Source organism: Ictalurus punctatus, chromosome 28, assembly GCF_001660625.3.
Source record: "Ictalurus punctatus breed USDA103 chromosome 28, Coco_2.0, whole genome shotgun sequence".
NCBI lineage: Eukaryota > Metazoa > Chordata > Actinopteri > Siluriformes > Ictaluridae > Ictalurus > Ictalurus punctatus.
In genome coordinates, this window is record NC_030443.2 from 11,740,342 (window position 1) to 11,755,844 (window position 15,503).

The following is a 15,503-nucleotide window of genomic DNA, read 5'->3' on the forward strand; positions in this document are numbered from 1 at the left end:
GTTGCGTCTGCAAACAGGACCAACATTCTGATTAACGTCAGCTCTGCCTCATCAATCAGACTGTACTGCCTGGAAACACTTACTAAACTTTTTAGGCTAATTGAGGGGTTTATCTTCTTGAAAGGGATCTACATAGAACCTTTGCTGCCAAGGGGAACCCATGTGCAGGGGCCTTTTTGCTACCCGGACACATTTCTGTTGTGCTCCCATTTAGAAAGCACCGCCGCCGCGCTTCAGAAAACATGGCAGCTCAGGTGAGAGATGCATGCCTCTTTCTCAACACTTCTCTCTTTTTTGTTTGGGCTGGTGTAGTTTTAAAGATCGCACTATTCACATTAGTTTGTTTATAGTGTTTGTGGTTGAAAAAGGCAAAGTGACGACATTGGATGAAATTATCGAGCTACGTGACTAGCTCTTCCTAGGTGCACATGTAATTCATGCTAATTTGCTAAACTTTCTTTAAGTAAACCATGTGTGATCATCAGCCCTACCAGCGTAGGAGATGTAAATACGTTCTTGTACCACCTAACTGAGCTAGATCTCTTAACACTATGCTATCAATGTTTACTGCTTTTCTGTTGCTATCTAGCGATGTTAGCTGTGCAGCTAGCTGGTACGTTTTTGGGAAGCCGTGAAGATGCTCGTTCACTTTACACTTCCTGCAAGCAGAGCAGAGCACAGTGTTTTAGTTTTCAACTGTTTTTTCCTGTTTAGAAAAAAAACTTGCTGTCTGATGAGTTATGTCGTAATTAATTCGCTGAGTTAAGTAGCTTGGCTAGTTTTGTGTAATGGAAACTTCTGTTGTGGTTGAAGTGTCGCTATGGCAACGTCGCTAGCGGTGCGTTGTGGCGCGCGCTGAACTGCATTCTTTATACATAGTTTATAATGCATATATGATTTTGTAATATCTTTTTTTTCAATATTGTTAAAGATGACAACCACAAAAGTACCGGAGGTGCGTGATCTCACCAGGATCGAGAGAATCGGTGAGTGAAAAATGTGCATGCTTCTTTGATCAAGCCTTGCCTTTACAATTTATATTTATGGCATTTGGCAGTCGCACTTATCCAGAGAGACTTGTCTCATTTATACAACTGAGCAGTTGATGGTTAAGGGTCTTGGTCAAGGGCCCAGCAGTGGCAGCTTGATGGTGCTGGGATTTGAACTCATGACCTTCTGGTCAGAAGTCCAATGCCTTAACACTAATATTCTAATTGTGTGGCAACTGCCACACAATTTAATACTGTGTTAACTCTCACGAGTGCATTCTCTTACAATTCTCTGTTTAAAAAAACTGTTGGTTGATTGTGTGTCTCTCAGGTGCACACTCACACATTCGAGGCCTTGGCTTGGATGATGCTTTGGAACCACGACAGGTAAGACTCTTCCTCACACCACCAGGACCAGAACAACTACCTGCTGAATGCATTATAATATGCAATATAATTATTTTTTTTATGCTCGATACCTGTTATTTGTGTTTATGTGCCCGATAAACGATATGCAGAACCGATATTTATTTATTTATTGTTTTACTTCTGTTTTCAACGCAATGTTTACAACACCACTGAACTGAGCAAACTGTTTTATTTATAACAATTTTGTCAATTTCACTTCCTCCCTGCATACAAAACTCTTATTTATACACCAATAAAGAGAGGGGTGTGAAAGAGTGCAAAAAATAAAGTGCACTGTTACTAAAGTGTTTCATTTATTTTTATTTATTTATTTAAATAAATAAAAAATAATTCTAACAAATAAACAAAAAACAGATGCTGCAATGGTGGTCCTGTACGCAATTCTCAAAACGGCCTCAAGATGGCGCAAGATTTATCCGTAGATCCAATATTAGAAAACCGGTATCCATCAGGTAAAAATATCTGTAAAAACAATTATCGGTTGGTCTATAATAATAATCATATAAAATCACAAGTTGCACAGACTAGGAATTAGGACGCATAATGAGACACTGGTGGCTGATTTTTGAGACCAAAGACATTTCACGACAAAGTTCTGGCAGCATCAGAAATCTCGGTGCCACCGCTGTTTCGTCTGAAAATATTTCGAACTAGAACCTGAAGCTGGTGCTGCAGTCAACTGCACATTGTGTAAGACAACAGAGGAAGCATTTTTTTCTCTTTTGGTTTACTGGAACATTTTCACCTTCTTAAGTGCCAAGGTGTACATGGGACTGTTTGGTTTGTTTTGTTTGTTTGTTTTTTTTTTTTACTAGAAGTGCACTTCTTCTTGTTTGGAGTTTTGTGTGAACACACTACTCACACTATTTATGCTACAAAATGGCACAGAATAGTACATAAGTATGTGATTTGGGATGCACCTTTAATTTGTAATTTGCTGTTGCCATACACAGTGCCTAAAACAGCGATGTCCTGAGTTTTCCTAAAACTTTATAAGAGACAACTAATTAAAAAAGAGTTACTGTTCAACTAGCAAAAAGTAATAGATGTGCAACCTAGCAGAGCATTGAATCATAGAGTGGGTCCTTGGAGGGATATGTCTCACAGACAGTAGCAGTGAAATAGAACAGAATATTGAGGGAAAGCTATAAATCCTTTGCTGGGCTTGGTGTAAATAATCAAATATAGATAAGAATATAATATAATATTAGTATGTCTGCATATAGCAAATAAGACCAAATATACTGTATTACATGAGCAAAGGAATGGAAATCAGTCCATCATGACCTCAAATAGAAGAAATTAATGGATTAAAGATGATGAGGTAATATTGCAGATGCCCTCACATACTTTTGTAATTTTACTACCCCAGAGACTTTATTATTTTTACCTGACATAAATGACTGTCAATTATACTAGGAGGGGGGCTAAACCCAAAAATTACATTCTCTGCATAACCATGTCTTTCTGAAACATTCCTGAAGAGGACGAAGAAAGCATTCAGTACTATTGTAAGCTTTGTGAATGTAAACAAAAACATGTTTGGATCATACACCTGTAATGTGTGTGACTGTTTGCCTATCAGGTATCTCAGGGCATGGTGGGGCAGCTGGCGGCTCGGCGGGCGGCTGGTCTGATATTGGAGATGATTAAAGATGGGCAGATTGCTGGACGTGCGGTGCTTATTGCTGGCCAGCCTGGGACGGGCAAAACCGCCATCGCTATGGGTACAGTTTATCAGTAATAATCTGAAATTCTATTGTAATCTGTTCATCAGTTGTGTATGATCTTGGACTGGCAATTTGACAAAATAATACTGATATCGTGATAAATTATAGCACAGTATGTTTTCGGTTTTCAGTATCTTGTATATTGTGATATCTTAAATTGTTTTTATTCATATATATATATATATATATATATATATATATATATATATATATATATATATATAAAAAATGTGTGTATATGTATATTACATCGTAACTGCAAGCAGCTGATGTGATGTAAAAGTTTGTCATTTTTAAAATTGTAAAATATTTTCTTATTTGCACGTTTTTACTTTTCAGTTTGAAATATTTTTCAGTCCAATTTTTATAAGTACAAATGCACTTTTTTTTTTTTTTTACATCTAGCCCACCCCTCCTATGATCAGCATCAGTCTGTGTTTATTTAGAGGTATACTTGATGGTGTGTAACATGCCAGCGTCTTTCTATTGACCGTCTTGCAGTGGACCTGTCAGTAAGAGTTTTGGTGCGTTTGTGCAGGTATCGCTCAGTCACTCGGTCAGGACACGCCATTCACGGCTCTGGCAGGAAGTGAGATCTTCTCTCTGGAGATGAGCAAGACAGAGGCGCTGAGCCAGGCCTTCCGCAAAGCCATCGGAGTCCGAATCAAGTGAGTTCGCCTGCTGTCACACTGCGTATTCCATCCTTTGAAAGATGAGACATAATCTATGTTCCGTCGTTTATATGTTGTTTGAGCATTTGCATGTGTTTGTACAGAGAGGAGACGGAGATCATTGAGGGAGAAGTGGTGGAGATTCAGATTGACAGGCCTGCAACGGGAACAGTATGTCTGTTTACTTGCTCAATTTGATATAAACTACATTTATTACTGTACTGAGACAATGTACAGAAACACTGTTTACTCTGAACAATTACACTGGACATCTAAGAGCAGTTGTTGAATTCCAACAATAAATACTTTGTTGCTTTATAATTTCATTATAAAATCTGCAGCTTTATACCGTACATTATAACAACAATGTTTTATACCATGAAAGGGCTTAATTTACCTTTGTCTAAAGAATTCATGAATGCTTTCAGCAACAATGTTCTCCATAAATGCTTCTTGATTGCCCTAACAGCTGCCCTTAGATCTCCATTGTAAGTAAGTTTGGACTGAACAGGTTTTCTGTTCTTTTCTCAGTACATGGAAATCTTGTCCAGGGTAATCAATCACACATAGGCCTGTCATGATAATTATGTAATCGAATTAACGTACGATATATGGATTTGGCCTCTATCATTTTTGTTGACCTCGATATTGCCCATTGTGTTTACACGTGTGGTTGCTTACGTAAGAGTGAATGTCACCAATGTTTTAGCCATTCACGCTGCTTCTGTCCACCTTGTCTGCTCTAGGACTGTCAAATTAAAATTCCAACTTCAAATATTCATCAAATTTAAGATAAAAATGTGTGCATTCAAATTGTGTACCAAGCACTAGAATCGGTTTTAATTCAAGCATACTGTTTAAAAAATAACATGCAAGATATTAATAATGTGCTAACAATGCTTTTTGATGAAGAAAAATCTAGAAAGAATAGTTTGTGTTTCGACATATTTAAAACTCAGCTCAAGACATACTTTTTTAAACTAGTTTGCTTGCTGATGTCTACTTTTATTATTATTATTATTTGTATTAGTTTTATAATTTTTTTAATTCTGTGTAATGCTTATTTTGTGTACAGAGCTTTGAGAAGCTTCTTTTAAAGGCGCGCTATAAAATAAAGTATACTTTATTATTATTATTATTATTATTATTATTATAAATAATTCACAATATTGTATTACAGTAGTGTGCTTATTGTATTGTCATTATTTCAGGAGATCAGGTTTTCACAACTAGGGCAGTTTTCGTTACATGTTTTTGTTACATGTTTAAATTAAAGTAAAAAATGTGTGAATGTTTAGTTTAATTGTTTTGTATCATCAACTAAAGTGCCGTTGATTAATATTCTATGCCATTTTAGTCAGAGTAAAATTGACTAAAATGAATAAATATGACAACGAAATATTGACTAAATTGAAAGAATATTTTTGTGAGAAGACAAAAACTGTGACTAAAAACAGTGTGAAAATTAACTCTGGAACTGGCCTGAGAGCCTAGGTTAATTAAATCTTTAGATTTTTTATCATTTTATGCACTTTTAGTTGAAAAATAAATACACTTTGATAATGGTCAGGTTGTTCTTTGCAGTAAAAGTTTGTATTTATTTGTTGCGCCCTCTTGTGGACATTTGAATTTAAAATCTGGTGTTCGGTAGTATTTTCCTCTAATTGAATTTTGTAAATGTTTAAGTGAAAATTATAATTATATCAGTGATATAAAATGGTCTTATAATGACTAATAGTTTATAGCAATTGTTTCTGGTACAATATATCGTCCAACAAAAGTAGTTATTGTGATGGGGCTAATCACACATGCACCATAATTGCTGTGGAAAGCGGCTAGGTTAAACAAAAAAGCTGGAGTATTTCTTAAATGACTGAGATATCCCAAGGAGGCAGTGACCGAGAACTTGAGTAGACGTCCCAGCATTTCTTTTAAATAGAATTGTTTAGTTAGATAATGCTTGTGATAAGTGCTGCTCTGCTTAAATAATCAGCTATGGGTTGGAGCAAAGTGGCGTTAATATTACTACCCTGAAGTGATTGCTTTCCTATAACTGCATGTCTCAAATTGTTTATTCCTACTGTAGAAATGTATTGTAGGGCTGCGACTAACGGTTATTTTCATAATCGATTAATCAGCCGATTTATTTTCCCAGATTAATTGACTATTCTGATCAAAAGCTTTTAGTACCGTTTATTTTTAAATAAAATCCCCATACAAATATAAACTTCAGACTAAAACTCTACATTAACGCAACTATATATATATATATACATACACACACACACACACACACACACACACACACACACATATACATAATATATAAAATACACAATTTCCCACAGGTTGAGAATTTACTTGTGGCGGTTGGTGAGGCGTGTGATGGTGCAGGTTCAGTAATGAACTAGTCAAACAAAGGCTTATGAATTCACTATTTATTGCAAATTAATAACTACTCAAATAACAATCTATATGTCAACATTAAACCCTGAAGGAGTAAGCAGTAGAAGATGGATGGATGGATGTCAACATTAAGAACTATGAAATGTTTTTTTTTTTTTACAGTCAGACAGAGTTGAGAATGTAACAGTTTGGGATAAAGTTTAAATAAATGCAGAGCTGTTTTAGCTTATATATATTAAACGAGAAAAATCAGAATAATGAAAAGCCATAAAATAAATCCTGTTGGATTTGAGTTATTGATTTCTCTTTGTGTGTCTGTCCGTTGTTTTTTTTTCTTTCTTTCTTTCTACTTGTCTGTGTTCAGGGTGCGAAAGTGGGCAAGCTGACTCTGAAGACTACAGAGATGGAGACCATCTATGACCTGGGCAATAAAATGATTGAAAGCCTCACTAAAGAGAAAGTCCAGGCTGGGTGAGTAAGTGCGCTGTGTACACAACACCACTCGGCTTCTCTGTCGGAAAATGTGCATTATTCCTGTTGTGTAGTAATAAGTTATATTTTTAGTTACTACTTATAGGAAATCTGACCGAGCTTTCTACTCCTCTGTAGGGATGTGATCACTATTGATAAAGCCACGGGGAAGATCTGTAAACTGGGCCGATCTTTCACCAGAGCCCGAGACTATGATGCCATGGGAGCTCAGGTAAACACTCGAATCGCACAGATGATTCATCACACACTGTACCCTCCTACCTCAACACTCTCCCCGAGGTTCATGTTCCCTCGTGTAGCCTGCGATCAGTTAACGATCCCCCCAATTTAAAAAATATAAATAAAACTCTTGATTTACACTAGCTCTTACACCTCTACTCTGTACACTTTGGATAAAAACATCTGCTAGATGAATACATGTAAATATTACAATGTATACCATACTGCACATCTGCTGTATTCTGTAAACCGCTGGCCTCAGTAGGATTGCCAATCCGCTTTAATTAGTTTTTAGTTATGTGTTTTGGTTTCGGTAGCAAGAAGATGCAACTGCAGCCAAACTGCCCCCTCAATCCCCTTCTTATTAAAAGGCCCGCTCTGTATTTTGCTGTATAAACAAAACTCAGCTTGTACCATTATTGCTTGCAGTGGTTGGAATGATTGAATAACCATAGCCGCTCAAGGGGAAATTATACTATCGACTACACACTGGTGGTGGTTGAGGAGATTTCCCCCATGTAATGTAAAGCGCTTTGCGTGTCTAGAAAAGCACTATATAAATGTAACGAGTGAGTAACTCAGTCGATGGCTTTCTGTTTTGGTGTAAGGTACCATGATTAAAATTTTTTTTTTAAATTAAAAAAACAGAAGAAAGAAAATTACTGTCATTTTCATGACTAAGAATTATTCATTGTTATTGTTCAGAAAAAGAAGGCTCATGCCCCTTACTCACCCGAAGTTATTATGAATAATATGATAAACTGATATAAACTGGGTTTAATGGCTGTTTGTGTTAATGCCATTCAAAAACTGATTTTCTTTCCATGACAAAACACAAACACACACAATAACTAAATCTAAATTTGCCATACTGCTCAAAATCTATGGCGAAATGCAACTTTAAATTACACTTTGTGAATGTAGAAGGGAAGACAGTGTCTTACTCCTAATTTTGATTGGTAACATTATCAACCTTTTCCACCCCAATGATGATATACAGTTGAAATCCTAAATTAACATACACCTTGCAGAATCTGAATTTTCAAAAGGTAAAAAAAAGCATACATAAACAGGTTAATTTATGTAAATTTAGTAATTATCTTGTCTTGTGGCCTATATGTGAACATCTGTTATGTGAAATAGCTTATTCAGGCAGGACTAGATAAAAAAAATTTAAAAATGCAATTTTTTACGATCCCTCATTTATTTATTTATTCGCAGATTCTGCAAGGTGTACATAAACTTATGACCTTCACTGTACGTGTGATAAGGTACTTTATCCTGGTGGTGTAGCGGGTGCGTTTGCATCCACTGTTTCCAGAATGCCACTAACGTCTCTTTCACCGCACCGAAACAAATTTCTTTCTATTAAATTTATGCAGAGTAATAAATCTGCCCAAAAGCGTAACATTAAATGCCCTCCACTTTTCTTTAAGTCGCTGCTGCATGTTCAAGACGAAAGATTAAAAGTAAATCCAAATTAGCATTTAGTCCAAATGAACAGTCTCGTGCTTAGTTTCTAAAAAGCAAACCAGGGTACTGACTCCAGTGACGTGAAATGGCACGGCTCGCTCGCGCTAAACCCTAATCACGTTGAAGATCTTTCTTAGTTTCAAAGGAGAGAGGTTTTCTTCAAGTCTAAGTGGCAATGTTTTTGTCTTTTCAATTCTAGACGCAGTTTGTGCAGTGTCCAGAGGGGGAGCTGCAGAAGCGTAAAGAGGTGGTTCATACGGTCTCGCTGCACGAGATTGATGTGATTAACAGCCGCACACAGGGATTCCTGGCACTGTTCTCAGGTCTGTCTCCGTCTCTATCTACTCCAAAGCCTTAGCCTTCCTAAACCACAGACATAGCCATCTGAACGCACAACCATGTGTGTGACACACCCAAAAGAATTTATCAATATTATGTTTTGGTTTCAAGCATTGTAAAAAGCAAATGATCGTTGATACACAAATACTAACATCTCGGCCCATTTGTACGTAGAAAAGAGCAATGGAAACCGTTCAGCCGCATAGGAATTGGTTGGATCGAGTTAAGTGTAGTCTTGTTTGCACAGTGGTGGCTTGGCTGTTAAGACACTGTGTTACTGATCAGAAGGTCGGGGGTTCAGCACTGCCAAGCTGCCACTGTTGGGCCCTTGAGCAAGGCCATTAACCCTCTCTGCTCCAGGGGCGCTGTATCATGCCTGACCCTGCGCTCTGACCACAGTTTCCTGACATGCTGGGGTATGCGAAGAAAAGAATTTCACTCTCCTGTAATGTATATGTGATCAATAAAGGCTTTATCATTATTTAGCGAATCACCCAATTTAACTACAATATTATGCTCATTATACATGAATATAGAGGTTTAAAATGGTTATTCCATTCTGTGAGCTTATTCAGAGAATGTGAATGTTTTGTGTAAAATGAACTTTCTTGTCCCATTTTCATTAGTGGATTGTTGCTGTTGCTGTTAACATCCTCATTAGCACTTAGTGCGTCTATGTCTGTTTTACACTGTAAATATACTGTAGTCTCGGACTGTTTGGATGCGTGTTGTATATACAGTACATCTATTTATACAAGGTGTATATGTATATTCTGCTTTCTACATTAATGAAAGTTACACTGAAAAAACAAGCTTGGAATGCTTGCTGTATTTTTTTGGATACATACAGCAGCTGGTTTTATATTTATTAAAATATATTTAATAACAAACGCAAAGTATAATGTGTTTATCAAACAGAAAGTACAGTAAGATTGTATTGAGTAATTTATGAGGCAGCTAGGCAAAGACCAACAAGCTTGGTTGAAAAGAGCTGGAATTCCAATAAAGTGTTGGTTGTGGCACACCCTGTTCCACTATAGACAGCTTCATTTATATTTCTTAATCAAATAAAAGCAGACATTTATGAGGATTGGGTTTCCTGGTGTGTTTACTGCTGAATCTGGCCTGATCTGCTCTGCAGGGGACACAGGTGAGATTAAGTCGGAGATACGTGAGCAGATCAATGCCAAAGTTTCCGAGTGGAGAGAGGAGGGGAAGGCAGAGATCATCCCTGGGGTAAGTATAGCTTCTTTACACTATACATGCAAGTCCAGGGGTGTCCAATCTTATCTGCAAAGGGCCGGCGTGGGCGCAGTTTTTCATTCCAACCAAGCAGGAGTCACACCTGATTCCACCTGTTTAATCAGTTGATTTTGGCTTTCTATAGACTCAGGTGTGGCTTCTGCTTGGTTGGAAAACCTGCACCCACACCGGCACTTTCCAGATAAGATTGGACACCCCTGCTCTAGTCTCAGGCTCAGATGCTGCACTTAGGCTGCGTTCACAAAGCAGGCATACGTGGACCAAATCTGATTTTACCAACCAAATCTGATTTTTTTTATTTGTTGTCAGGTTGTTCACACTGTGTTTTCAGTGTGGCCTATTTCTGACCCGCATGCACAAAGGAACGTTGTGTCATGTGCCACATACGCTCTTCACAAATCTACCTAACATTTAAACTTGTATCTGTTATAACCTCAGAGTGTTCCTGGTGGTTATTTTAAATTCATACCACAGCACTTTTGAATTCTTGAATCTGATTGGTCAGAAGGTATTGATTCATTTTCTTTAACAGTACACCTCTGTTAAAAAAAAATTAAGTTCATTTATAAATTAAAAATTAAAATTGTTGACAGGTTACTGTGGTTTAAGAGGAGTAAAACACTTCATTCTGTACTGTTGTAGGAAAATTATCCACTTCAGTGTGGTAACAGTAACTCCACTTCGCATTGGGTCAGTGATTGATGTCCTGTAACAGCACACCCTATCATATCATGTTCTATTCCTCACTTCCTCTTCATTTTTCACCCTCATAGGTCCTCTTTATAGATGAAGTCCACATGTTAGACATCGAGTGTTTCTCTTTCCTAAACCGAGCCTTAGAGAGCGATCTCTCCCCCGTCCTCATCATGGCCACCAACCGAGGCATCACCAGGTGTGTACATGCACACAAGCAGACTTCACAAGTGTTGTGTTGCAGGGCTTTTCTTTGGGCTCCTTAGATCATCTCTTGCTCTCCTACAGAATCCGAGGCACCAACTACCAGAGTCCTCATGGCATTCCTATAGACCTGCTGGACCGACTGCTGATCATTGCTACGTCTCCCTACACTGAGAAAGAGACCAGGCAGATCCTCAAGATTCGGTGAGATGTGTGTTTCAGATGCAAATCACCTCTGGGTCAGAGTTGGCGTTAGGGTTGTCGCTATTAGGCCTGTCACAATAACTACTTTTGTTGGACGATATTTTGTCCCAAAAGTTATTGGGTGAGTTAATTACCATGTTCTTTAGTTTACCGGTTCATTCACTGTTCAGCTTAAGCGGGTCAATCACCAAAATTATTGACTATTTATTTAAAACACTAGAACTATTCTTTCTAGATTTTTCTCCTTCAAAAAACATTAATATCCTGCGTGTGATTATCAACAGTATGTTTTAAGTAATTCAGTATACAGTAGTCTACACAATTATTTACAAATAAAAATGTAAACGGTTGTGTAAATATTCGTCCCCGTTACTGTGATACCCCCGAATTAATTATTTTTGGTAAGAGTCACGGTTACACTGTCAACACGTTAGTGTACAAATGTTGGTTTCTGTATCTTTAGCAAATTGATCATAACCTTGAGTTTATTGCTCTATTTTGCCCCCTAGAGGAATAACAGAGACTAGCTTTTTCAAGTCAGTTACGGTCCACAAGCCGATTTTAATTTAGACTGCGGGTCGTATGACACCCCTGCTGAAAAAAAACAGTGCTGACATTTAGGACTCAGGGCCAAGTTACTGTCGTCTTCGTGTAAATATGCAACAAAAATACTATTTAATGTGGTAGCTACAGTTATAGCCCTATATTGTACCACCACAAGCTGCATTGTTACACACCTTAAATTTTTAGGGCTCTACTAAAATTACTACTACTAAAACTTAAAAAGGCTCTCAAGTTGCAGATAAAGGAGTGTAGAATGGAGTGAAATCTTTGCGACGTGTGTTAGTAATTGCGGAACTAAGAGCGCATAACTTTCTAAAAGCGTATGTAATTTTTTTCCTGCTTGCCTTTTCCTTATTAAATATCTGAATCAGGTGTGAGGAAGAGGATGTGGAGTTGAGTGAGGAAGCTCACACAGTGCTGACGCGTATCGGACAGGAGACGTCGCTCCGCTACGCCATTCAGCTAATCAGCACTGCAGGCCTGGTGTGCCGCAAACGCAGGGTAACAGACATGCACTATATATTTTTATTTTTAATTGTGTAGTGTCTTGCCACATTTACTACCATCTCAGTTTCACTAGAAATCCTGAAAGCATGTACTGCAGCTTGGATGTAGTGCAATAGTAAATCCACTCGTGTCCTCCTCAGGGTACCGAGGTCCAGGTGGAGGACATTAAACGTGTGTACTCTCTCTTCCTGGATGAGTCACGCTCCTCACAGTACATGAAGGAGTGCCAGGACTCCTTCCTGTTCAATGAAGCACGTGAGTCCCTTTTCTGATTTTTATTTATTTATTTATTTATTTAATTTATTCTTTTCAGAACCTGGAGATCATTTAAAACCTAGGACTTTGAGGTCACAGTTTGTTTTCTTCTACATTTATGGCAGTGGTTCTCAAAGTGGGATCCTGGGACCCCCAGGGTCTGTGAAGCATAGCAAGGGGGGGCGTGAGGGGTATATGTATTAGGGATGCACCGAATGTTCGGCAACCGAAATAATTAATTAGTAATAAGTGAAAAGGCCGAATGAATTTGACCTAACAATGACGTGTTTGATGACGCGACCAAATAGCCTAGCAACCAGAGTGAGACGCGCGAATGTCACAACCTCGATGAGGGGGCGCGCACAGGCACGAGCTAGGTGCACGAGCTACGTGCTCTTCGGATGTTTACTGTGGACATGTGCGTTTGTTTTGTTTCTGTTCTGGAGTATTCTGTCACATCGCGAGACGTACGGGTACGGAAGCAGGTAAAGACGTATTTATTTAAGGGCAGGCAGACAAATCCAAATCGTAATCCAGAAAACGCAGTCAAGACAGGCAAAGGGTCAGGCGATCAGCAAACAGGCATAAACGGGGCGAAGCAGGAATAAAAGTCACGGTCACAGAAAACAGGGTCAAAACACAAAGCAAGAAACATGAACTAGTACTATGGACTGGGAGCGGAAAAAACAGCGGGGACTAAATGAACTAATCTATAGTTTAAACTAACTAAATCTATCAAGGAACATAACATTAACAGCGTATCTACCATACTATATCTACTATAATACTCCGTGAGGTGTACAGGGATGCGAGTGGTATATATCCCCAATATAATCAGCCGTATAGAACCGAATAGAACCATTTTTGCACTCTTGTCAATGCACTTTTTAATGCACTTTTTAGTTGTAGGCTACAGAGTGTTCCATTCTTTCAGCAGTCAGTTATAGGCCTAACATAGGGTGTTCAAGGGGGGCTCAAAGATGACCACATCAAAATATTTTTATTTTACTCATTTATTTATTTAAAGTTATATTGTGCCTTGTTGGTAGCCTATGCCTGCTGGAATGAAAAAAAAAGTGCTAAATAAATATTTTGAAATTGTAGTTTTTGTAATTTATTCTTTTCTTTGAAAAGCAAGACAAAATAGTAAAAAGCACATTTTAACTATTTAATTTATGCAATGCTGAAAAAAATGGCAAAATAAATGGAAAAAAATGCGAAAAAAACGTGTTCGGTATTCGGCCTTCGGCTTTTGGCCAAGTTTTTCATTATATTCGGTTTCGGCTTTGGCCAAGAATTTTCATTTCGGTGCATCCCTAATGTGTATTATTTTCTTTCTTACAGTAATGGAAATCAAACCCACCATTCTCAGAATTATTATATTTACTATTGTGTTCTTATAATTTTTTTTGGTCCGTTTGACTAGTCACTTAAAGCGCACCTATTATGGTCTTGAAACGTGCCTAATGTTGTTTTAAAGTTCTCATACAATAGAGTTACATGCATCCGAGGTCAAAAAACACTTTAATGTGCTCATAATTTAAACTGCAGCATTACCTTTTTTCCCCACTCAGTGTCACAAACGACTCATTAAATGATTCATTCTAAACTCCTCCTGTCAGAGGTCATACTCTGCTCTGATTGGCCAGATGTCCCAGTCTGTCGTGATTGGTCTATCGCTGTCAGCGAACAGCCTATGAAGACTAGAGGTGGGGCTTTTTGTTACAAACCTACTTGTTAGTACAAGAAGTAATTCTGGAATCACTAATGACTTGTTTCAGCTGTTCAGAATCGGCTCCTTCTTTTGGGGGTCAATAACTCGGTTTGCCGTGCGCTTTGATTTTTGAAGCTTCGCATAGGTTTTTACATTCACAAACAGCTCTGTAACGCACTACATTAAAGGTAATATTTGAAAAACCATAATAGGTGCACTTTACGTTAAATGGGCTTAATCCTAATCTCAATAACCCAACAAGAAATCTAATAATAATGTGTGCTTGGACTTTGTGTTCTGCCGTTGGAATCTGAGGGGGTCTGTGGGATTTATTTTACAGTTAAAGGTATCTTGTAGTTTGTATTAGTCTGAATATCAGGAAGAATGCTAGAATTTAAATTTTTTTTTTTACACAGATGGCTTGTGTCTAAGTTGCACATTCGAGCTGTAAATCAGCTAAACGATGCATTTCATCAGTGATTACAAACAGCTTAATTTGCTCTGAGTCACATGGGGTAGTTGAGGTCTGAGGATGGTGGGAAATAGCAGAAGAATTCATCACTTACGTAAATAAACTTTTATAAATAAAAGTTGTTAATGATGTGAATAGAGAGAAAACCTGATTCAGTAGTTGTTGTTTTTGAACTGAATTGGAAAATGAAATGTAATACTATTAATAATGTAAAACATCACATCTCCCAGCCCTGTGATAATAGAGCTCTGTCCTGAATCTGTGCAAATATATCATATATGTTTTGCTTTCTTTCTACAGAACCAAGTCAGATGGACATGTCTTAATTAAGGAAGGCTTGAGAGGATAGGCTTTTTAATGATGCGTTCCTGTGATGTTTCCTTAACTCTTGTGGCCGGAATGTACTGTGGCCAGCTGTGAAGCGCTTTTCTTCTTTTCACTGAGTTTTTGTTCAAATAACATGTCTGTACTGTTTGGCCTTTTAGTATTGTTTGTGTTCGGATTTACATTTGATTGTTGTACAAATTGGAGTTGTGCCTCTACTGGTATTACTTTTCCATAAATAAATGTAAAAAAAAAAAAAAAATTCTTAAAAACACACAAAAAAAAATGCAAAATTAAAGATGGTCTAAAAACAGTCTGTGTCTGGTTTGATCGGTCCACACCCTATGCACACTCAGCTGTAATTAACAATAAATGGTAAACTGAATGGGACCTATGCACCACGAACAAACTCCATGAAATCAGTCCTATTGTTGGCAAAAGAAACTTTTCTCTGTTATCAAAGCGCTGGGACCAGATCGTCTACTGTCGAATCGGTCACTCCAGGATGACACAAGTCTTTAATATTAGGAGAAGACTCATCAACATGTACCTTTT

The 15,503-nt window shown here is 37.7% G+C and overlaps 1 protein-coding gene across 1 annotated transcript; it reads left to right on the forward strand.

The window, feature by feature from the left end:
- On the forward strand, positions 1–15,261 carry ruvbl2 (RuvB-like AAA ATPase 2). Its single transcript, XM_017460774.3, has 15 exons — positions 1–254; positions 932–986; positions 1,321–1,376; positions 3,004–3,145; positions 3,687–3,816; positions 3,924–3,990; positions 6,590–6,696; positions 6,835–6,928; positions 8,609–8,732; positions 9,890–9,984; positions 10,785–10,903; positions 10,993–11,112; positions 12,048–12,177; positions 12,324–12,438; positions 14,925–15,261. The coding sequence occupies exons 1-15, from the start codon at positions 243–245 to the stop codon at positions 14,948–14,950; spliced, it is 1,392 nt and encodes a 463-aa protein (XP_017316263.1). The 5' UTR covers positions 1–242; the 3' UTR covers positions 14,951–15,261.
- The last annotated feature ends 242 nt before the right edge of the window (positions 15,262–15,503 follow it).

Bases quoted from the DNA above. Each gene is read 5' to 3' on its own strand.
- ruvbl2 (XM_017460774.3), top strand. The intron at 6,929-8,608 runs GTAAACACTCGA...TTTCAATTCTAG, and splicing joins ATGATGCCATGGGAGCTCAG to ACGCAGTTTGTGCAGTGTCC. The intron at 12,439-14,924 runs GTGAGTCCCTTT...TTCTTTCTACAG, and splicing joins CTTCCTGTTCAATGAAGCAC to AACCAAGTCAGATGGACATG.